General features: G+C 46.0%; 4 protein-coding genes across 8 annotated transcripts; 2 read left to right on the top strand and 2 right to left on the bottom strand.

The window, feature by feature from the left end:
• Positions 1-248: 248 nt before the first annotated feature.
• On the top strand, positions 249-3,861 carry LOC112891806 (C-type lectin receptor-like tyrosine-protein kinase At1g52310). 2 transcript variants are annotated; one of them, XM_025958771.1, is made up of 4 exons: positions 249-444; positions 1,080-1,502; positions 1,607-2,174; positions 2,929-3,861. In XM_025958771.1, the coding sequence occupies exons 1-4, from the start codon at positions 360-362 to the stop codon at positions 3,512-3,514; spliced, it is 1,662 nt and encodes a 553-aa protein (XP_025814556.1). In that variant the 5' UTR covers positions 249-359; the 3' UTR covers positions 3,515-3,861. The 2 variants fall into 2 exon arrangements, with proteins under 2 accessions (XP_025814556.1, XP_025814555.1); XM_025958770.1 differs by having other exon boundaries at positions 1,604-2,174.
• Positions 3,832-8,457, bottom strand: LOC112891805. 2 transcript variants are annotated; one of them, XM_025958768.1, is made up of 12 exons: positions 8,389-8,457; positions 8,110-8,274; positions 7,298-7,418; positions 7,009-7,136; positions 6,746-6,893; positions 6,279-6,457; positions 5,719-5,956; positions 5,558-5,650; positions 5,332-5,477; positions 5,011-5,118; positions 4,776-4,864; positions 3,832-4,629 (listed from the first exon to the last, which is right to left on the bottom strand). In XM_025958768.1, the coding sequence occupies exons 1-12, from the start codon at positions 8,455-8,457 to the stop codon at positions 4,047-4,049; spliced, it is 2,067 nt and encodes a 688-aa protein (XP_025814553.1). In that variant the 3' UTR covers positions 3,832-4,046. The 2 variants fall into 2 exon arrangements, with proteins under 2 accessions (XP_025814553.1, XP_025814554.1); XM_025958769.1 differs by having other exon boundaries at positions 7,298-7,412.
• A 309-nt stretch (positions 8,458-8,766) lies between these two features.
• LOC112891804 lies at positions 8,767-14,280 on the bottom strand. 2 transcript variants are annotated; one of them, XM_025958766.1, is made up of 7 exons: positions 14,100-14,280; positions 13,603-14,021; positions 13,247-13,432; positions 12,792-12,899; positions 12,052-12,252; positions 9,855-11,974; positions 8,767-9,690 (listed from the first exon to the last, which is right to left on the bottom strand). In XM_025958766.1, the coding sequence occupies exons 1-7, from the start codon at positions 14,173-14,175 to the stop codon at positions 9,168-9,170; spliced, it is 3,633 nt and encodes a 1,210-aa protein (XP_025814551.1). In that variant the 5' UTR covers positions 14,176-14,280; the 3' UTR covers positions 8,767-9,167. The 2 variants fall into 2 exon arrangements, with proteins under 2 accessions (XP_025814551.1, XP_025814552.1); XM_025958767.1 differs by lacking the exons at positions 13,603-14,021; positions 14,100-14,280 and having other exon boundaries at positions 13,279-13,416.
• A 4,961-nt stretch (positions 14,281-19,241) lies between these two features.
• Positions 19,242-21,152, top strand: LOC112895106 (probable 3-beta-hydroxysteroid-Delta(8),Delta(7)-isomerase). 2 transcript variants are annotated; one of them, XM_025962985.1, is made up of 5 exons: positions 19,242-19,330; positions 19,443-19,675; positions 19,747-19,896; positions 19,985-20,093; positions 20,267-21,152. In XM_025962985.1, the coding sequence occupies exons 2-5, from the start codon at positions 19,534-19,536 to the stop codon at positions 20,520-20,522; spliced, it is 657 nt and encodes a 218-aa protein (XP_025818770.1). In that variant the 5' UTR covers positions 19,242-19,330; positions 19,443-19,533; the 3' UTR covers positions 20,523-21,152. The 2 variants fall into 2 exon arrangements, with proteins under 2 accessions (XP_025818770.1, XP_025818769.1); XM_025962984.1 differs by having other exon boundaries at positions 19,301-19,675.
• The last annotated feature ends 1,437 nt before the right edge of the window (positions 21,153-22,589 follow it).

Genomic DNA, 22,589 nt, shown 5'->3' with positions numbered 1-22,589 from the left:
AAATTCATGTTGGGAGTGTGGGTGATGATGGCCCGTGAAAATGCCCAGGGCCGCTCAGATCGGCCTACCACAGTCTAGGTCCAGCCCATTCGTCGTGCTCTCTCCATTGGGCCTCGGCTGCTTTTCTCCAGCGCGACGGCTCGTTGCCGGACAGCAAGGACGGGGCAGGGTTTAATGCGCTGCCCCGCCTGCCCGCGGTAGTCAAGGCAGGCAGAGTGCGAGTGGTCTCGGGGTTTGGTGAGGCCAGCAGCAGCGGCAGTGCGCCCTCATTTACGACGCGCGCGCAGTCATCCACCCAGTCTCCTCTCCTCCTCTCCCCGGCTCCCCACGACGGGAAAACGCGGGCGGCTAGCGCGGGCATGGCGCGGCCCGCGCTCGTGCCGTTCCCCGTCGTCCTCGTCGCTTTCGTTCTCTCCGTCGGGACCCCTGCGCTGGCTCGGAGCCGTGAGTCTCTCTTCTCCTTTCCCTTTTTCCCCTCCACTGTGTACACAGCCAGCGATAGATCTGCCGCTTCTTGATTTCGTTGCCGATTCCGGGGAGGATTGCTGGGAGCGAGCTTAGGGTTGCTTGGTTCGTTGCTTAGATTGCGTGAGCTCAGTTGGGGTGCAGTATCTAAGGCACCACGTGACCAAATCGACGTGTTTTGAAGTTCATTTGGTGATATGCTACCCGCTCTCCATGAGATGGGAATCGGAAAATTGATTTTCCCGATCATCGGAAAGCATGGAGATGCAATCAGTCCTCCAGTGCGGGATGGGGATTTTCCCTCACCAGAAAGAGTGACTGAGTGTCCAAGAGAGGGAAAACCAACTTCTCTATTGTCATTCCCCTCCTTTTGATATTCCTGGTCACGGCGTCATTTTGGGATTTTGCATCCGGACTTTAGATTTCCTTTTGTTGGCGATTCCTGCTTTCTGGTGCTCCACTTTGGCAATACATTACTACATTTAGTTAATCAAAACTAGCCCTAGTTGCTATCGCACGGAACACCGCACCTTACATTTAAAGTATTGATTTAAGTCTTTCTGAAGATCAGTAAATTTGTGAGTTGTGACGTCAATGGTTTCAATTTTCTGCAGCGTCATGCCCTGTGGGTTGGCAAATCAGCCTTGTTCAGAACAAATGTTTCATGTACATATCGGCCTCCCTTTCTTGGGAGAGATCTGAGGCTCTCTGCCGTAACCACACGGGGCATCTGGCTGCTTTATCATCAGTTCAGGAGCTAAACTTCACAAAGTCTCTCTGCGGGTCAACCTCAGGATGCTGGGTTGGAGGGCATCACTACAACACTAGTACTGGTAATGGTTGGAAATGGTCCGATGATTCATCTGTTGGGAATGAGTCCCTCTTTCCTGTTGAGCCATTGCATGCAAACTGCAGTGGTACTGCATGCGATGGAACCACCAGCAATGACCTGTGCACTTTGGTTACCAATAGCCATGCTTCAATTTCTGGAAAAAGGTGCAGCGAGTCCCATGGTCTGATTTGTATGATGGATCATGGTGAGTTTGTAACTTGTAAGGTTTTGCCTATTTTGCTAAAAAAAATGGTAATTTGCTTTCATGAAATATGTTTGTACTGACAATCTCTATTTTGGTGTCAGTAGACAGATGCTACCATGATCACTGCCACAAGGAGTATTTCATAGCCCTCATTGCTGTGAGTGGTTTCATTCTGGCAACCACTTTAGCTGTTGTGGTTTGGCTGCTTGTCTACAGGCGAAGCAAGAAAAGAAGAAGATCACGGGAAGCATTAGGTTCTTCTGCTGCTGCATTGGTGGCGCCGCAATGGAAAGTATTCACCAGTGAAGAACTTAGATCAATCACAAAGAATTTCAGCGAGGGAAACCGGCTTCCTGGTAATGCAAAGACAGGAGGAACCTACAGTGGAATCTTGCCGGATGGGTCCAAAGTAGCAATCAAGAGACTGAAGAGATCCAGCCTACAAAGGAAAAAGGACTTCTACTCTGAGATTCGGAGAGTCGCAAAGCTTTATCATCGTAATTTGGTGGCTGTAAAAGGATGTTGTTATGACCATGGTGATCGGTTTATTGTCTATGAGTTTGTTGCAAATGGTCCTTTGGATGTGTGGCTGCATCATATCCCTAGAGGTGGGCGGAGCCTTGATTGGGCAATGAGAATGAGAGCTGCCACAACTCTTGCCCAGGGAATAGCGTAAGCTGTCCCTCTCGAGAGATATTTTTATTCTTGCTATGAATTTTCTTAAGACCGTTTATTTCTGAGACATTTAAATATTTATTGATTTAAGTGTTAAGGTTCATATGTCTTAATTGCTCTTGTTTTATCATTTAGGTTTCTCTTTTCTCAGCATCACTCACTTTCTTAGTTTCCAGTAGCACTTGACCCACGCATATACTTAGGACTCAAATTTATTTTGTTGTGCAATGGTTTGCATGCAGATTTTATTTAATGCTCACATAAGAAAGGCAGTATAACTTGGTCCAGTTTGTTTTACCCTACTACATGAAACCAACCAGATAGATATTAAAAATTGGGATTCCGTTTTGTCATTAATGGTTCCCACATTTATGATTGTATTTGTTGTTTCTTATTAATTAGCATCAGTGGGCTGCGAACATTTATAAACAACCATGCATGGGAAAACTGCTTGCTGTGTTTTTTCTTGATTTATTATAAATAGCGATTGCTGTAGAAACCACCTGTGCTGTGGCGGTAAATGAAAAATGAAATTTTCTGAGATCACTTATTTCAAGATTATTGGTTAACTAGTATTGTTTGGCTTCTACTGGAATTGAATGAGCTCGAAATATGACTTAATGCAACTTGTTTGGATTTATCATCTTTGTTCTTGGGCCGTTACTTTTTGTATACAGGTCATCCCCACTAACTGCAATCAGTGTTCTAACTGCTACTGTTCACTGTATTTACTAGTTCTCATTTTATACAGATTTTTGCACGACAAGGTGAAGCCCCAGGTGGTGCACCGTGACATTCGTGCAAGTAATGTCTTGCTCGATGAGGAATTTGGCGCACATCTGATGGGGGTCGGCCTTTCCAAGTTTGTGCCATGGGAAGTAATGCATGAAAGGACTGTCAAGGCTGCATCCTACGGCTACCTTGCGCCTGAGTTCATATACAGGAACGAGCTGACAACAAAGAGCGACGTCTACAGCTTTGGCGTGCTGCTCCTAGAAATTATCAGCGGACGTCGCCCTGCACAGTCGGTTGAGTCTGTTGGGTGGCAGACCATATTTGAATGGGCGACTCCTCTAGTCCAGTCACACCGCTATCTTGATCTGCTAGACCCACTCATACAGGACTTGCCAGATGTGGGGGTCGTCCAGAAGGTTGTCGATCTTGTCTACTCCTGCACCCAGCATGTCCCTTCGGTGCGCCCAAGGATGTCGCATGTTGTGCATCAGCTACAGCAGCTTGAGATGAAGTCTGCAGCTTCTGAGCAGCAGCTGAGGAGTGGGACAAGCACCAGTGCAACATCTCCGATGTTACCATTGGAGGTCCGGACTCCTCGCTGAAATCCGCTGCCAGAGATCGAGAGCATCTTCTGTAGTTCCATCGTCATTCAGCACTCAGTACTCAGTAGGTAGCACATTCCCTGGAGTGTATGGTGACCCAGGGGCAGAGGCCACCGTTATCTGTAATCAGTAGTTTAGTTCTGCCCCAATGCTGAGGGAGTGAGGGGGCAAGTTGTACCCATTTGTACTCAGGTTGACCTCTAATCTGCTACAGATTTTAATGGTTGGCCTCTACAGTTTCGTTCTTTTAATCTAGTGAGCAGAAACTGTATGCCTGTACTCTGAAGAAGCTGCTCATGTATATTTTGACAGCAGAGTAAAAAAGCTAATTGCAGTAGTTTGCAATACTTCATGTCTAAGCCCAGCAGCGATTTTGTTTCCAATATTTACATCTGACAACACAAATGCATCGGCATCGACACTCTTGGGCTGCATGTGCACGTATCGTCTCGCGATGCATTCACAATTCCTGGTGCAAAAGTGTGTGCTTGATTTGCACAATTAGCTAGCTAAGCATGAGCATGTGCCTAGGTCAGGTATTGAGCTTTCTCCTAAGCCTGTTGAAGGTTGGTTTCAGCGGCTGGCTTGCGCTCGGCTCCACTGGCAGCAGCGGCTTCCTGTTCTGTGTACCGGCAACACGGCCGGGTGCCGGTGCCGCTTTGGTGCTGGCCTTGCCAGCATTAGCCGGCCTCTGCTTCTTCGCCCTGGGAGGCTCCAGCCTCTCCAGAATCCTTGAAGTCTTCTCATCCAGCGGCTTCACCGGGGATGGCGGCTTGGCGCGGGGAGGCTTGTTGGCAGTAGGCCTGGGAGCGGCAGGGGTGGCAAGGTCGTCGTCGAGATCATCGATGATGATGAATTTCTCCCACTCCTCACTGATGCTTGGGGAGGCCTTCCCCTTCTTTGACTGGTTCGATAGCTTGTTCTCCTTGGGAGTTCTGAATGTTGATGTTTGTGGTTCGCTGAATGAGTGGAGATGATCGTTGAGACCTTCAGCGTTTTCCTCAGGTTGGTTCAGGAACCTGCTTCCTTCGAGGCCCTGGCATGTTGGTATCTGTGGCTCGCTGAACGAATCAACGAGGTAAGGGTCCTTCGGGGCAGAGTCTGGATCAATGGATCTGCAATGAAGTTGATTCATTCATGGGGCATCTTATTTGACCATAGTTTCCATGACAAATCATGATGGTGGGCAAAATAAAGCCAATTACTGAAATCATGGATCGGAAGAAAGCATTATGTGTGTAAGTAGCAACCGAGTAGGTACCCGAATTGCAGGCTGTCCTTCACCAGAAGATTCAGTTTCGAATGAAAACCTCTTTCATGTTGCAGAGGGTTGTAATCCTTGAGTGCAATCTGAAGAAGTCAGTTGCCATGTATTAATAAGAGTTTGTGGAGCAAGGAAGCTGGAAGCTGCTAATCATAAGCAGAACAAGGAATGAAAATCATTTACCTGATGGCAAATCGAAGTTACAGAAAAATAGGGGGATACAGTGACATACCTTAGACAAGGAGGTTTCAACTGACTTCTTGATTTCCATGGTAACCTTGGAGTTGCGATCTCGACTCACGTCTGGGAGAGGCAATATCTCTTCAGATCCAGCAAGCCTCTACAACATGATGTGTTCCAATCATTAGCGCAAGCCAATAATCCTTTCTTTTATGGCAACTGATGAGGAACTAAAATAGAAGCTTTATGGCTAAGATAGTTATCCAGCGTCCAGTCCAACCCAATAGGGTTTTATGCTAACTATTACAAGCAGTGCAATATGCCTCAAATTATATCATAAATCAAAATAGGACAGGGGAAGTGTTGCCTATACCCTCAGAAGCATTGGTCCCTTCTCAGATGGTTGAAGAAGATAGTAACACTGAAGAGTTCCAATTTTCATTGTTTCAATATTGCATGATGAGGAGCAAACAAGTCCCTGGTCAAACCTGAAAAGAGTTTCACATAGGCCATAGAAAACTGCACAGCACAGATAATATTGACATATCAGAATCATTTGAAAAGCTAGAGACACATCGAGCATAAAATGCAATACTAACTCTGGGTGTTCTGGTCTGAACTCTCATCAGTTAGAGCAACTTCAACATCATTTGAACAGGGAATCACAACAAAAGACCTCCCCATTATGACTCCTGTTAACAGACATCGCCATTAGATTTACAAAAATATGTGTATCTGAATAATCAACAGTCGTGGGTACCTTCATTCATTGAGGCTAACTCAGTGCGCTCAATTACATCAAAAGAAATGGAAGCAGAGACTCGCTGTAAGTTTGATCCACCTTCTGAAGTAGGCAGAAACAATACCGTTTGTTCTCCAATCCTCACAGCAGTATCAGTAACATCAGAAGCTGCAAGCTGTCGACTAGTTATTGGACACGTCCATTTTATTTTATTTGGGGTGACAAGGTCAATAGGGCGACCATGGCACCTGCATGCCTGTTCAATCAATGTGTTCTGCATTAGCATAGCAGTGGAAGAGGCTACAGAATCGTCAATAGAAAGTATGGAGATATAATTGTTAGTATCTGAAGGAAATAAGAAGTTAAAAAGGGCGATGATGAAACCACTGAAATTGTATGAAAAAGTTCCTTTAGCAGATATTCTTCCACTAACCAATAGTTATATAGGACAAACTCAATGCTTACAAATCACAAGATGGAAGATTGAGCAGTGAAATGAAAACATCACACTCAGATATGTTCTGCCATTGAGATTCTAGAATTAAATAGCAAGAGGTGGTATAAATAACTTTTATCACCTGACAAGATGGAAAACCATCAGTTATCTGATTAGCTGATGCATAAAAATTGCAATATATGTGTTTAACAGAGTTGATAATGGGATATCTGAACAGAAATACAGCTTGCGGTGTCTCCTCCATGTCATCCTTTAGCTCCTCTAACCACCTCTTCACTAGGCCATGCAAAACTTGGGTCTCTGCATTTCCAAATATACAGCAAACGTACATTTAGGTTACCTCACATGACAGAAATGTTGAATGTGAACAAGAGTGTAAAGAACTCCTAAAACATGGCAATGATAACTGTCGGATCTCATTCCCCAAAAATTAACTCCGTGATAGTGTGATCTCAGCATATTATATAATTACCAGCATGATCATGTTATTGTTTGTAGGTTGATCGTGAAAGATCACCTTATGATCTGAACACAAACAACAAAAACAATAAATTATTACCACTTAGTGATACCATGAGACAGACTTACCAGGATTGTATCTCCGTACCACACAGTTCTCAAGATCGCAAATTCTGTTTACAAAAGAATTGGCATTTTCGGGAACATCACCATACATGAATGCAGCTTCTAATTCCAACATTATAAACTCCACTGCAACACACTGTTCTGCAGCATTCTGATGACAATACAAGACATTAAGTAAAGGAATGCTATAACCAAGAGCAAGGAAATAGTGGGGGAAAGCTTAGCTTAATCCCTCACAGAAAAACTGCAAGTTATTGTGCTAATACCATAAGAGATCTTCGGAGAGCTTCTGTGTCTTGTGCAGATATACATATAGCAATCACTTTCTTGGAAATGTCATCAGTAGCCCAAGAATAGATGGCTCTATTGCTAAAAAGGTCCGTCAGTGATACATCTGCACATGAGAAATAGAGTAAGGCAAGTTTCAATCTGAAGATCAATCTCCTGTTAAAATTCACACATATTCACAATATTTAGCACTTTTGAGTTTGTTTTGATCTTGTACCCATCACGCGAAGAATTGGAAGATTATGGAACCATAACAATTGCCATTACCTCCAGTAGGCGGAGGCCCACCATGTTGGTCATGCAGAAAGCCATCCAGAGGTATGTTATTTACAGCATGGTGGAAATCTCGAAGGCTGAACTTTTCACCAGGCCTATACCCAATCTTTAGCTGGTTGAAGTTCAGATGTTCAGAAAATATAACAATATCACAACAGTGCGGTAGGAATGCATCTCAGCATCTGGACTGAAATAGACTAATCAGCACTACGAACAGACTGTACTGTGTGATAATAGGGTCTGCTAATGTCACTACATTAGCGTGCAGTGCATCTAAAAACTTGTCCACAGATGCATGTGCATCCTACTTTCACCAGCTGAAAAACATCTCACTCACTCACTGCTAAAAGGTGAAATGGGGGGTGATTCAAGTAATCCCAAATCTTAAATAATTGACAGCACCCATGATCCTTTGAATGACAGAGATAAATTTGTTCCTGTTTATAGCAAATAGAAGGCGGTAAGACCGATTTTTCCCTAGGAATACGAAACATAAAAATGAACATGGAGCTAATTATAGAACCTGCACAGGCAGAAATGCACTGAAAAAACTTGGCAACACAAACATTTTACGACCTTATCCGTGGTGTGTGTCAGCACCTGATCCCAGTTGGAGCCAAACAAACAAAGGGGACACTACATCGAGCAGCATAGCCTATGCAGCGGACACAATCATTATACCGGATCAGTTGGTTTTTGAAGTCAATTTGGAATCAGCAAACATGCAGTGCCCGCAACACTGAAAAGCGAAAACAACCAGGAGACAGGGGTCCGATCAACAGCATAGAGGATGGATAACTGACCTCAGGCCAAGAGGAGGAGGACGAGGAGGATGATCTGGAGGAGGGGGCGTGGACGTAGCTGAGAGCCAGGCGGTCGGGGAGCCCACCGGCGTCCGCGGAGGACGAGGCGTGGGGTTGGGGCGGTGGCGTTGCGGCGGCGTAGAGGTTGGCGAGGTGGAGAAGGCACTGCACGGGCGCGCGGAACCGCGGCGCCGCACGGGGTTAGTTGGGGTTGCTCACCTCCGACGGATGGATGGGCGGGAGGAAGAGGAAGCGGGTGGGCGGGAGCGTGGTAGTTACCTGCTTGAGGCGGTGGAGCAGGGGAGGAGGGATGTTGCGCAGGTCCAGCAGGAAGCAGAGCAGAGCCATGGCCGCCCGCCCACATGCGTCCGCCTCCGATGATCCCTCACCCCTCCCTCGCTGGCCTTCTCTTCTCCGGCGTCGGCCGCGACCTGGCGACGCGTGCTGGTGGCTTCTCCCAGACGGAGCCGAGCCGAGCCGAGCCGTCGCCGCGAGGGAATTTGAATGGGTGGCTTGCAGAGCACGCCCAGCGCTCGCACGACCAACCAGTATATATATAGACAGGTGCCGTCCCGGCGTGGCGAGATTGAAAAAAAAAAAAAGAGGCACTCGAAGTGCCCAATCGACTCGAGTCGACTCCATCAGAGAGGCGCAAAGTTAAGGGGAACTGGAATCTATGCTTTTATTTTTTTTTCCAATACATGTTGCTACAACTTTGCTCCAAGTTCCAACTAAAAAACTAAGACCTGACATTGGTTACTTGATTAGAGCACTCCCCCAGTCCCAGATTCTAAAAGAAAAAAATAGACTTGGATCACACTGCATTAATGTCAATGCTTCGAGCAGAAACATAGTGCTTGTTTAGAACATCTGCTTAGTTGAAGAAGATCGGCAGCGCATTCGGTAGATAGCATCAGACTCTCGGCCTTGTGATGCAATTCGGCATCTTTGCTTCCTCAATAGAGGTTGGCCGCCTTGACAGACCGACCAACGGTACCAGATCATAAGTTCTGAATTCTAGAGTGAATATGCTCTACATCACCGCAGCGCACACACAGTCAGGACTTTCGGACAGAGAAGACAGCGCCATCGTTCAGAGGCAGGAGGCTGAAATAGGAGCCGTTCTCGTCGACGAAGCACGCGAGCCACTTTATCTGATACGAACCTTCAGGGAACGAGGAGACATCCAGCAGGCAAGCCGAAAATCCCTGCCCACTATCAGCAGGTTCAAAGTGTGCAAATGCCGTCACCATCTCCGAGCCAGACTGGGAATCCTTCTCATCCCTGCCCTTCCTCAGATCACTCCTTATGTACCGCAGCAGCTTGCAATTGAGCTCAACCGTTTCAGCGGTCTTCCGCGTTTCAAACTGTTTGCTTCTTGTTCCTGCCGCATCAAAGCAGGGTGTCGAGCTTGCGGCTAGAATGCAGTACAATTTCACAGGGCGAATGGCAGTTCTCTCTAACACACGCTTCCACTGCATGCCAAGGGTCAGAGACAACTGGAAACCAGGCTCTACTGACATTCCGCTTGTGTCCGCAGGATTTGAAACAAACATGTACAGTTCAGCACCAAGACAAGGCCTGCATAAAACCAAAAAAAGAAAATGTTATCTCATGTTTGGAAGCTTCATTTCAAGGCAACAAGCTTACTCTGAATGCTAATAGGTCTGGTATTAGATTGTCAAACAAATGCTAATAGGTCAATAAGGTATTTGATTATCAATGCAGTGAAACAGAATATGTACCTTACTCTGAAGAAGTACTTGGGAACCACAAATGGCAATTCCATCAACTTCTGCAAAATGATGGACAGAAGTTGCAACCCTCCATGCAAAGAATATAAACAGTCCGCTCTATTTGCCATTCCATTAGCTTTAGCATTCCCACGTGCACGAAGCAATGATGCCACAGCAAAATGGCAAAGAGAATAAGAATCCTTTTCCAGATCACCTGAACAGTTCATTCGTCCACTGGACTGTAAACAGACCTGTGCATCAAAAGAAGTGGGCACGAACTGTTGCAGTTGGGAAACAATCTGCCTGTCTGCCCCATCTACTCTTCCATGTAAATCTTGTAGGACCGAAGCATGAGAAAACCGCTTCGGAAGCTTGCACTGCTCTACATCACTATATGCTCTTGAGAAATCCACAGAATATGCAGTACAGAATGCCAAAAGTGAGCACATGAAAGCAAGCCTGGCTAAACTACTAGAGCTACGACGATCCATGTCCATATGGGATGCAGCAAGGAGATCATAACTCTTTGCCAGATCACTTAGTCTTAAAGAGAAACTAGCCAAAGCAAGTATTTGGCCTTGGAGAAGCTCTCCTGATACATTTAAATGGTCTTCTCTTCCTTCATATGCAGAAGAATTTGCACTAAGAATACCAAGAATGTCAGTTAAGATCTCCAGAAATGATGATCTAAGGCTAATGAACCATCTCTGGAAAAAGAATTCGAAATCTGAAGAGGCATTTGATTCTAGGGCATCATTAGCTAAGCATGTTCTGCCACAAATACCAGTGATTTTTGCTCGGTGATCATGCAACTCTTGAGATGCACTGGGAATACTGTCAGTGTCTGTTTCAGCACAGTAAAGGTCCTCACTAAGATCATTGTCTGTCTGTAGCTCACCGACTAACTTTATAGTTGCTGAGGGGAAAAGCAATAGCTTCATCTCAATTTCCCCAGCAGAAAAAAGTAGCAATGATTTGAGCCAGCAACTGAAAGAGCCTGGATTAAATGCATCTGCCAGTTTCCTGAAGACAAAGGAAGCTGTGAACCAGAGACCTTTACGACAACAGTACATGGAAGACCTATAAGCTTCCCAGTATTTCTGCTTTTTTATAAGCATTTTGGTCATTCGAAGTGCACACAATTCCTGAGCTATCCAAACAGGAGTTGAGAAGAAATTAGGCTCCTCTTTTGAACCACATAGTTCCTGATTACCATCTCTGAGTTTACAAGTATCCCGGGCAATACAAGCACAAATTATTAGTTGGAAGGCTTCATATGTGCTCCAATATTGAGAGTCATTCTGATGGATACACTCGATTAGGCCCTTAATGCTATCATGTGGATTATATCTAGCACCAGATGTTTTACGAAGCACATCGTGACAAGCATTTGCAAACTTGAGCGTGCGAAGAGTAAGATCATGCGTAATGGACTTTTTATTCTTGCAATTGAATTCGGTGGCATCCGGTTTTCCCTTACCAATGTCTGTTTCAATGAGAGAAGCTTCAATAGTTGTAGCTAAAAGTTCAGCATTGCCATTTGAAGTGCTCAATTCCTGAAGAGCAACACTTGTATGGAATGGTTCAATAGAGGTAACAGCAACTTCAGAATAATCACTGCCGTTAATTCGAGATAGTTCCTTTACCAGGCCTCTTAGTTCACCAATAGCAACAGTAGCAGCAGAAGGGTAGCATGTAACAAGCTTCAGCATAAGTCTGAAAGGAGCTATGCATTTCTTATCCAATTCAGATGGCATGCAGATGCTTCTTCTAGTGACTTCTTTCTTTTCACTGCTGATTACTTGATTGACCAGAGATATGATATAATTCACAATCATTGTTATGATCTTACATAGAGCTCTGTTTATACCATTTTTTTCAGAAGTTAATGGTACGTTGTTGGTTACTCCTTGGCCCTCAGCATATGCAAATGATGAACCCTTAAGGATGGTCATGTTCAGATCTGGCTTCGCTTGCTTGAGAATGCAAAAGACTTCCCCAAGTATTTCTAGAGCTGTACCTTGCATCTCCAAGGAAGAAGAATGTAAATAACTTTCAGCAGCCAGAAGAAGCTTAGATAATTCAGAACCACTTAAATGATGAATGCCTGACGCTTTACCACAGAAAACCTGAAAAAGTATTATCCAATCAGACAACAAGAGGAAAATGAGGTCTAAACCACAAATCAGAGGCAATTAATCATCACCTTCTGCAGAATCCTTAACACATCACTCTTATAGTCAAGTGAAAAATCCACATCATCAATTAGTGGCAACAACTTTCCAAAAACAGTCCTAATAACGGGAAAATGGTAGGTATGTCTGTGAAACATAAAACATATGCATTTCAACGCCGCAGACTTCATAGGAGTGGAATCATGATTCAGAAACAGTAACAGTAAATCCACCTGCAATAACATGTTGACCAAAGGAATAAAGTTAGTTCAAAATCAATCAACAAGCAGAGAACGTTCATGTTTATGGACCACTGCTAGCTACCAGGATCTCTTATCCAGAATATTATGGATAGCTTTTATGTTAACACAGAAGTTGCAACAGCACAAATGTTAGTGCTAAAGAACAGGACGACATTTGGGGTAACATCCAAGTATTATGAATGCAATGTATATTGTACATAATTTAAACCTTATCTAGCAGTGGTTTTACTTTTGGAAGCAGAAGCCATCTTTCAGTAAAGTGACAAGCATAAAGTACAGGGAAACTAATATTGTTTGGAAAAAGGAAATATGCAATGGCCATTAGAAGTTTGGAACCATATATCACTGAAATTGACTCTTGCTGGTTGAATGTTGCAATTTGCAAACATCACTTCAAGGAGAACTTCATGAATTATTTCAATAAATACAAATATATGCTTCTTGCAACATGAACACAATGCCATAACAGGAAACAGATTTGCAGGGACAACTGACATTGCTTGCACTACCTGGTCACGGAACAAAATGGTAGACTTGGATACCAATCTTGAGAGCGAATAGAGAACTTCAGATTTCAATACATCTTCAAGTGTGCCTAGAATCATCTGCTTTCCAACCTGAGAGGATAACAATAAAAAATCACTTCTTAAAGTTCAGTGAGGATAACAGCATCCAAAAATATGAAGAACAGCTCCTTTAGGAATGTGAAAGCAGAATGCAACATTATCCTTGTTATTATCCAATCCCTCAATTTCAGACCATCCCAATCCCCCCATATCAGTTATTGGTAATTTTAAACATTGACATCTATAATTCTGTATCCATGAAGGCAACTTTAGTTCAATGTGTGGGTATGAACAACCATGTCAACATATAAGATTGCACAGGCAGGCACACATATTGACCAAAATTAAAGTGAATTAATAAACTTCATCATTAAGCAACAAATTATATCAATAAACACCTCATGAACTCTATGGATAACAGCCAACGTACAATCAAGCTTCGAGAAAGCCTTAATTGCTGTCATGATAACTTGTGGTTCTGATGTCCGAGAACATATCAATCTTCGGAACACTTCAAGAATTATCCGTGAGAAGTCCTCTGACAGACGACAAATGCAACCAGCTGCAAAAATTGCTGCCTTGACCTGCCAATGGACAGGAATACATGTAAATCTTTATTAAAATCAGATACCGCCCCCCCCCCCCCCCCTGCTATTAGAAAATGCAAACACTTGATAGAAATTACATGTTATCCAATCAAATAGGGGTTTGTCTGGGCATTTGGTTCATTGCAATGTTAAAGAAAGGTACAAACCTCTAGAGCACTTGAGGCACCCAAGCTGGAGAGTATGAGAGAACGGACATGCACGCTGTCCTTGGAGACCTCAGCGAGGCAGCCGAACACGCGCAGCGCGAGCGCCCTGTCCCGCGCGCTCCCCGCGTCGTAGACCACCTTGACCCTCCTGAGTAGCTGGTCACGCTCCGCGACGCGCGCACCGGCCAGCACGCCTCGTCCCCCCGCCGCGGAGAGGAGGGCCCTGACGATGCGGGCCCGCATGGCGCCGTCGGCGTTCCTGAACTCAGAGGCGAGACGGAGGAGCATGGTCTCCGCGAAGACGCGTGCCTCCCAGGGCAGGACGCCGAACGCGGAGGCGACAGGCGCGGGGGCAGTGGGGCAAGCGCAGAGCTGGCGGAGGCGCGGGCCGGCGGCGTCGAGGGCGCGAACGCGCGTGCCTGCGGCCGATGGGGGCGAGGTGAACAAGAGAATAGAGGAAAGAAGAAAGAGAAGGGGAGGAGGGTGGTTGAGCTTACCGTAGTGGCGGGAGCTGAGGCCCCTGTCGAGGTCGATGCTCCAGTCCATGGCGGACGCCGCTGGGATCCTCTCCATCGCCGTCGCCGTCGGCCGCTGGAGGGTTTTAGTTTTCTACGGCCGCTGGAGGGTTATGAAAAGAAGCTAATAAATGACTTTTGTATGCAAAGATTATCTCTTCTTGTGTCTAAGAGCAGACACGACCAGCACGCAGGGCAGAGATGATCGAGCGGGGCGTCGTCGCGCCTGGCCGAGCGGCGCAGCACGCAGATCGACCCGTCCCCGCTCGCAGATCGAGCGGCGCAGCACCCAGATCGAGCGCCGGCGTGCAGATCGAGCGGGGCGGCCTCGCGCCTGGCCGCGCGCGCCATGTCGAGCGCTGAGGGGAGGAGGTGAGGGGCTAAAGAGGAGAGGTAGGCCGGCGGCCTGAAGAGGAGAGGGAGGCGGCGGCGCAAGTGAGGAGCGGGCGACGGGTTGGGTGGGAGAGGGGCAGCGGTGGGGAAAAACGGCGCAGATTCTATAACTTCCTAAGGAAAGTTAGGGGTGACTTTTCCCCTCCTAGATGCCGTTCATGGCCCATCCAACGGTTATAAAAGCAATAAACTTTTTAATGTATATATCTAGTTAAGTCTGTTTTAGTTATAAGCTAAAATAAGGTCACTCCGGAAGTCACGTAAGAAAAACCATCTAACAAACATATAAAGACATTTTACTTACTAGTTGAGTGGTAAAATGTCGAAGTGCCCCTGACCTGTCGGAACATAAGAAGTACAGCAAGAAAATTCAAGGGCTATTATTCCAAAAAATATTATACTAGCAACTACCGGTACCTCAACAAGAAAATCCTATGCATACACCATTAACCTACAACAATCCATTTATGTAGCAAAACATGCATAATCATCGAGCAAAATGGCATATCCTCCACTACACAATCATGCATTACTTGAAACTAATAGCAAGAATGTCCTAGCGTAACTATCTAGTCCAACAGAAATATGCTACCTGTAGCAAGCAGACAATGTATGTGTTATGCAAAAGAAGCTAATAAATGATTTTTGTATGCAAAGATTACCTCTTCTTGTGTCTGGGAGCAGACACGACGAGCACACAGAGCAGAGACGATCGAGCGGGGCGTCCTCGCGCCTTGCTGAGCGGCGCAGCACGCAGATCGACCCGTCCCCGCTCCCACGCAGATTGAGCGGCGCAGCACCTAGATCGAGGCCAGCGTGCAGATCGAGCGGGGCAGCCTCGCACCTGGCCACGCGCGCCACGTCGAGCGCTGAGGGGAGGATGTGAGGGGCCAAAGAGGAGAGGTAGGCCGGCGGCCTGAAGAGGAGAGGGAGGCGGCGGCGCAAGCGAGGAGCGGGCGACGGGTCGGGTGGGAGAGGGGCAGCCGTGGGGGAAAATGGTGCAGATTCTCTAACTTCCTAAGGAAAGTCAGGGGTGACTTCCCCCCTCCTAGATGCCGTCCATGGCCCATCCAACGGTTACAAAAATAATAAGATTTTTAATGTATATATCTAGTTAAGTCTGTTTTAGTTATAAGCTAAAATAAGGTCACTCCGGAAGTCACGTAAGAAAAACCATCTAACAAAGATATAAAGACATTTTACTTACTAGTTGAGTGGTAAAATGTCGAAGTGCCCCTGACCTGTCGGAACGACATAAGAAGTACAGCAAGAAAATTCAGGAGCTATTATTCCAAAAAATATTGTACTAGCAACTACCAGTACCTCAACAAGAAAATCCTATGCATATACCAGTAACCTACAACAATCCATTTATGTAGCAAAACATGCATAATCATCGAGCAAAATGGCATATCCTCCACTACACATCATGCATTACTTGAAACTAATAGCAAGAATGTCCTAGCGTAACTATCCAGTCCAACAGAAACATGCTACCTGTAGCAAGCAGGCAATGTATGTGTTATGCAAAAGAAGCTAATAAATGACTTTTGTATGCAAAGATTACCTCTTCTTGTGTCTGGGAGCGGACACGATGAGCACGCAGAGCAGAGACGATCGAGCGGGGCGTCCTTGCGCCTGGCCAAGTGGCGCAGCACGCAGATCGACCCGTCCCCGCTCCCACGCAGATCGAGCAGCACAGCACCCAGATCGAGGGCCGGCGTGCAGATCGAGCGGGGTGGCCTCGCGCCTGGCCGCGCGCGCCATGTCGAGCGCTGAGGGGAGGAGGTGAGGGGCCAAAGAGGAGAGGTAGGCCGGCGGCCTGAAGAGGAGAGGGAGGCGGTGGCGGCGCAAGCGAGGAGCGGGCGACGGGTCGGGTGGGAGAGGGGCAGCGGTGGGGAAAAACGGCGCAAATTCTCTAACTTCCTCAAGGAAAGTTAGGGGTGACTTTCCCCCTCCTAGATGCCGTCCATGGCCCATCCAACGGTTACAAAAGCAATAAGATTTTTAATGTATATATCTAGTTAAGTCTATTTTAGTTATAAGCTAAAATAAGACCACTCCAGAAGTCACGTAAGAAAAGCCATCTAACAAAGACATAAAGACATTTTACTTACTAGTTGAGTGGTAAAATGTCGAAGTGCCCCTGACCTGTCGGAACGACATAAGAAGTACAGCAAGAAAATTCAGAGGCTATTATTCCAAAAAATATTGTACTAGCAAATACCATTACCTCAACAAGAAAATCCTATGCATATACCAGTAACCTACAACAATCCATTTATGTAGCAAAACATGCATAATCATCGAGAAAAATGGCATATCCTCCACTACACAATCATGCATTACTTGAAACTAATAGCAAGAATGTCCTAGCGTAACTATCCAGTCCAACAGAAACATACTACCTGTAGCAAGCAGGCAATGTATGTGTTATGCAAAAGAAACTAATAAGTGACTTTTGCATGCAAAGATTACCTCTTCTTGTGTCTGGGAGCAGACACGACGAGCACGCAGAGCAGAGACGATCGAGCGGGGCATCCTCGCGCGTGGCTAGCAGCACCCAGATCGAGCGCCGGCGTGCAGATCGAGCGGGGCAGCCTCGCACCTGGCCGCGCGCGCCACGTCGAGCGCTGAGGGGAGGAGGTGAGGAGCCAAAGAGGAGAGGTAGGCCGGCGGCCTGAAGAGGAGAGGGAGGCGGCGGCGCAAGCGAGGAGCGGGCGACGGGTCGGGTGGGAGAAGGGCAGCGGTGCAGGAAAAACGGCGCAAATTCTCTGACTTCCTCAAGGAAAGTCAGGGGTGACTTTCCCTCTCCTAGATGCCGTCCATGGCCCATTCAACGGTTACAAAAGCAATGAATTTTTTAATGTATATATCTAGTTAAGCCTGTTTTAGTTATAAGCTAAAATAAGGTCACTCTGGAAGTCATGTAACAAAAGCCATCTAACAAAGACATAAAGACATTTTACTTACTAGTTGAAGAATTAAAGGCAATTGAGGAATTAAACAAGCATTTTAGTTAACTATTTTCGAACAGTTCAATGATCTAAAAACCAAAGTAACTTCCACCAAAAGCCACTAATAGATCAGATGGATTTATACAGTAGCAATGAAGCTTACATGCATATGAATTTTCATAAATAGCCCACAAGTTTAAAATTTCCATTGCAACGGAATCTCCGCAAAAGACATCAATTAGTTGTGTAAATTTTATGGCTAGTATAAACCCATCTCATGTAGTAGTATCCTTGATGGGATTATTTTTGTTATTTGGAATATGAAACTGTGCAAAGTAATTAAATAAATTATTTGTTTAATTTGTAATACTTCTCTCTCGAACTAGGTCTTCCATGAGCTGATAATTGCAGATAAGCTAAATGATGTGTATAGAAAAAGCTCATTGCTTCAGCAGCCGTTGGATGGCCATGGACGATATCCAGGAGGGGGAGGTCACCTTGACTTTTCTTAAGCAAGTCAGAGAAACTGCGCCGGGAAAAAGGGAGGCTTATCTAAGTAAGCAGGGAGAAAACCGCGGGGAGAAAATCGAAGCTCACACTATATCCTTGCTGTTGGGCTAAGCGGCTTATCTTGTAAGCAAAAATTAAGCGAGATGTTTGGGTGGGATTAAATTAAGCGGATTATAATTGTATCTAAACAGGATCTCAATCTTACCAGTTTTGGGTTTTTGCCCCTTTTATAATGGAGAAAAATCTTTAAAATAAAAGATTAAATTCTATAAATCCTTTTGAAATTCCTACAGAATATGATTTTTCATCAGAATTTTAGAAAAATAAGCATGATTTAAAACCTCATGTGTTTCTTTCTTTCATGTATTAGGGTTCATGTGTTCTTACATAGCACCCAAATGCAATTTTTGTACTTTTGTGTTTTATATTTTGTAAGATTTTAGTTGATGGATACTCTATGATTTTAACTTTTTTATTTTTGAATCCTATATGATTTGGTTTCTTCACTTCTTGCGGGTTGGACTGGTACCTAGGCTAGATAGCTTGATACAAGGTTGCAATCAAATAACCCATGGATTTTAAACCACCTAGATTTATGCTCTTGGACCTAGACTTGAGTTCGGCACTTGAGAATTGAGTAAGCTTAAACAAAGATTAGGTGTCGCTATGATAATTCTACCTTTGAATCCATCTATTGATTGTGTTGCGTATACTCACATCTACCTTTTGAACCATATTAATCATATTAATGAATGGCATAATCTGTATTTTTAAGTCATTTAGTGTTTTTACATAAACCCTTCTCATGGTTTGGGTGGAGAGGGCCCTAAGTAAGTTGACTATAAATATACAATGACTTTAGGGATTAACTTTGTCTTAGGTATGTTAATAATATCTTCACCGTTTTTTTAAAAAAAATAGCTTCACCGTTGAGTGCCTTCCTTACAAGTGTTGATGTGCCCTTCTCAAGGACATTGGTATGAATTGGAAGCTTCCTTAAAAGATGCCTAGAACTTGGACATAGCTCAATGAGATGTGGAGCTTCCTAAAACATGGATGAAACTTGAAGCCCATACGAAATTTGCATAAAACTTGCGTACAAACACATTTGCGTGAGGGATATTAGGCAAGACACACGCTTGTAGCTCGACTAAACCTTTTGGTGTCCTTTTTGCATGGCTCGTTGCATAGTATTTTCTTAGTTAAATCCTCCGATAACAAAAGGAAAAAAACAGCTTCAGACGTCAGACCAACGGCTACTCGACTCTTCAGTATCCGCTCCTGCCTCGTCGCCCCCGGCTGATCTCGGCATTAGAAAAACTCCTGGCAGCGCCAGCTCACCGCCACCACGAGGTCCACGGCCCAACCACCCATCCGTCTCCGTTCATCAGCGCTGCGCTCATCCGATCTTCATCTGATCCGCCGGCGCCGCAATTTTATCATAACGAAGCTTCTGTTGCAGCAGGCCAGGCGAGAGGCGAGACGATTCTCGTTTGCCATCATCACATCCTCGTCTTCCCCGACTCCGAGAGTGAGAGCCTAGGCGGGCGGCTGCTATGGGGGAACACGGCCACCCTTACTCGCCGGCGGAGCTGGAGCTGCTGGGGTTCGTGCCGCAGCGGCTGTCCCAGGGCGAGATCCTCGCGCCGTTCCTGGGTGCCTCCCTCCTCGTCGCCCTCGCCGTCTGGCTCATCTCAGGTAACCCCACCGCCCGCCATGCCACTCGACCCGATCCCCTCTGTACGAATCTCAATCGGCGGCGATTGCAGGGAGATGCGGCTGCAGATCGTCCAAGGCCGACCGCTTGCTCATGTGCTGGTGGGCGTTCACCGGGCTGACTCACATCCTACTCGCGGGGCATTTCCTCTTCACCCCCGATCTCTTCAGCAGGGAGAACCCCAGTTACTTCGACGAACTCTGTAAGTTCCCCGGCGCTCCCTCCCAAGATCGCTGTATCCGTTACGATTTCGGATCAAGCCGGTGCCTGACGGAGAAGATGATGCCCAGTTAAGGAGTTCAGCAAGGGTGACTCCAGGTACGCCGCCAGGGACAACGCAATCTTCGCGCTCGAAGTGGTAACGATCGGGTTCAAAGGCCCTGCATCGCTGCTCGCAGTGTAAGAACTGCTTCCCATCTTCTATTTCCGAACACACAATCCGACACAAAGTATTCAGTTGTTTCCTCCTTTCATTCATGTGTTCATGATTTTGATTGATCCAGAATCCAGATACGACATACTACTGCAGCTAATATAGATTATGGCTTGTCTGACAAGTTTTCTGCTTGCAGCTATGCAATTGCATCCAGGAAGTCCTACAGCCGCATCCTCCAGTTCGCCATTTGCTTGGGCCAGCTCTACGGATGCTTGTTCTACTTCGTCACCGCGTACTTGGCTGGCTTCAACTTCTGGGCCAGTCCATTCTACTTCTGGGCGTATTTCGTCGGCGCGAACAGCTCGTGGGTTGTCGTACCAACGCTCATCGCTTCAAGGAGCTGGAAGAAGATCTCCGCGGCATTTCGAGCTGAGAAGGTGAAGACCAGATGATCCTGCCTTCGCCAGTAGTTAGGGGCTGATTGGTTGCCCGGTTTTGCTCGAGCCAGGCTCTCGGCGTGCAACGGGCGGATGATTGGTTAGCTGCAGCAGCAGGGCCTGGCTGGCGCCATGCAAGGTTCCCACCTGAGCCTGGCTCCACAGATGCGGTAAAATCCTCCGTTTCCACCGGGCCAGGCTGAAGCGAGCGCACGAGCTGTGCGGGAGTAGAGAGGAGCGGTGCAGAGACAGCGTGAGAACAGGGCAACCAATCATCTGATCTGCTTAGCCATGCTGTAAATATACAGACAACCAATCAACTGGCCTTTGCATGGCGTCGGTCTGGCCAGACACAGCCTGGCTCGGTGGTGCGGGGCAGGCTGGGGCCATGCGGGAAACCAATCACGCCCTTGGTGTCCGTTTGGTTGGAGATGATGACAACTATTGTAAAACGATGGGCAGATCATTTGTTCGTCAAACCGGAATCCTTGTGATAACTTATTGCAGATCCCATTGTACCTTTTGCAAATGATCCTGCCTTCGCCAGTAGTTTGGTTTGGAGATAATGATACTTATTGTAAAATGATGGGCAGATCATTTGTTCCTCAAACTTGTTGCACATCCCATTGTTCCTTTTGCAAATGAAACAGCATTGTCCTGTCACTGTTGTGCAGTTGCATACTACTTGCATATGACTATATGAGATGCAGGAACACTCTTATGTTGAGCTGAGCAAGCATGGAAAGAAGAATAAATGTGCTGTAATTCTTTTTTTTAACGAAATACAATACAGACATATAACAGGGAGCAGCAGAACAGACGGAATCAAGCAATGCAGTGACCAGGCCAAGCAATGCTACTTTGACTTTCTTTGCAACAAAAATTTCAGAAAACTGTCCAGCAACAAAAAAAAACCCAGAAAACTATGCTTCGGAACTATTGTGCTAAAATATTGTTCAACCTAACACCAAAACTGTCCTTTTTACGACTGAAAAAAGTGTAATTTGATTTGTAAATGAGCGTGATTTTCTGATTGGAAAAAGTCTATATAACCCTCTGAAGTATTAGGGTTATTCTATTTAAACCGCTAAACTATAAAACTGGGTATTGAACAACTTCAACCATTCAAAACTGTCTAAATAACCTCCCTAGCGGTTTTGAAGGGTAGTTTTGATGATATGGCGTTTTTCATGGATGCTGACATGGCAGTGACTTAATGATTGACGTATGGATCATCCACATTAGATAAAGAGAGAGTAAAGATGTTGAAAGTAGAATGCATAAATATTTGGTTTCAAAGTATTTTGTTGCACCGTGTAGAAAAAGTTGCGCCGTTTAGTCTTTATCTCCACTGATGGAGTAGGCCGTAGGCGGCTGGAAGAGGATGAGGGCGCCGTGCCGCCGTGGTGAATCAGGGCCGCTCTCGATCGAGGGGGCAGGTTGGGTGCGGTTCAGTCCGCACGGTGGCCACGGTGCTGAGGTGCAGCTGGCCAGCGCCGCCGTGTCCGGGATACGGGACACGCAGTGGGAGGGGGTGGTCGGAGGGAATGAGAGGAAGGAGGTGAGGAGGTCAGTCAGGTAGCAGGAAGGAGAAGACGGAGGTGGAAGAAGATGACCGGATCCCACCAGTCATATATACCGTGATAAGGCAGGGGTACAAATGTTATTTCGTATGCTTACTCCACGCTGATCAGCTGGCTGACTTGATGTGCTACGTTAGTAAAATTAGTAAATAATTAGCTTCACATGAGAAGAAGTGGTAAATATGTAAAAGTAAAAATAAAAATAGCTTTCCAAAAAATACCATTCGGATGACTTAAATACCACATCGTCACGGGTCAAAACCAAATCCATCCAGCTCCGTCCGAGAGCGGATTTTTAGCCGCCCGGGGCCACTCCGCCGGGAATCTGGACGGCGGTGCGCAGGTTGAGATTAGTGATGTGGTGTACGAGCTACGTATTTTGTCACAGTGCTGCGTGGTTGTATTTGCGTCAAGAATTTGGTATTTGCGTCAGTAGTTGCAGGACTGCAGGACCAGCGTGCGTACAGACTTACAGGTGGCACTGAACACAGGACGCACT

The sequence above is a fragment of the Panicum hallii genome, chromosome 5 (genome assembly GCF_002211085.1).
Source record: "Panicum hallii strain FIL2 chromosome 5, PHallii_v3.1, whole genome shotgun sequence".
In the NCBI taxonomy this organism is placed as follows: Eukaryota; Viridiplantae; Streptophyta; class Magnoliopsida; order Poales; family Poaceae; genus Panicum; species Panicum hallii.
This window is presented reverse-complemented; position numbering and strand designations above follow the sequence as displayed.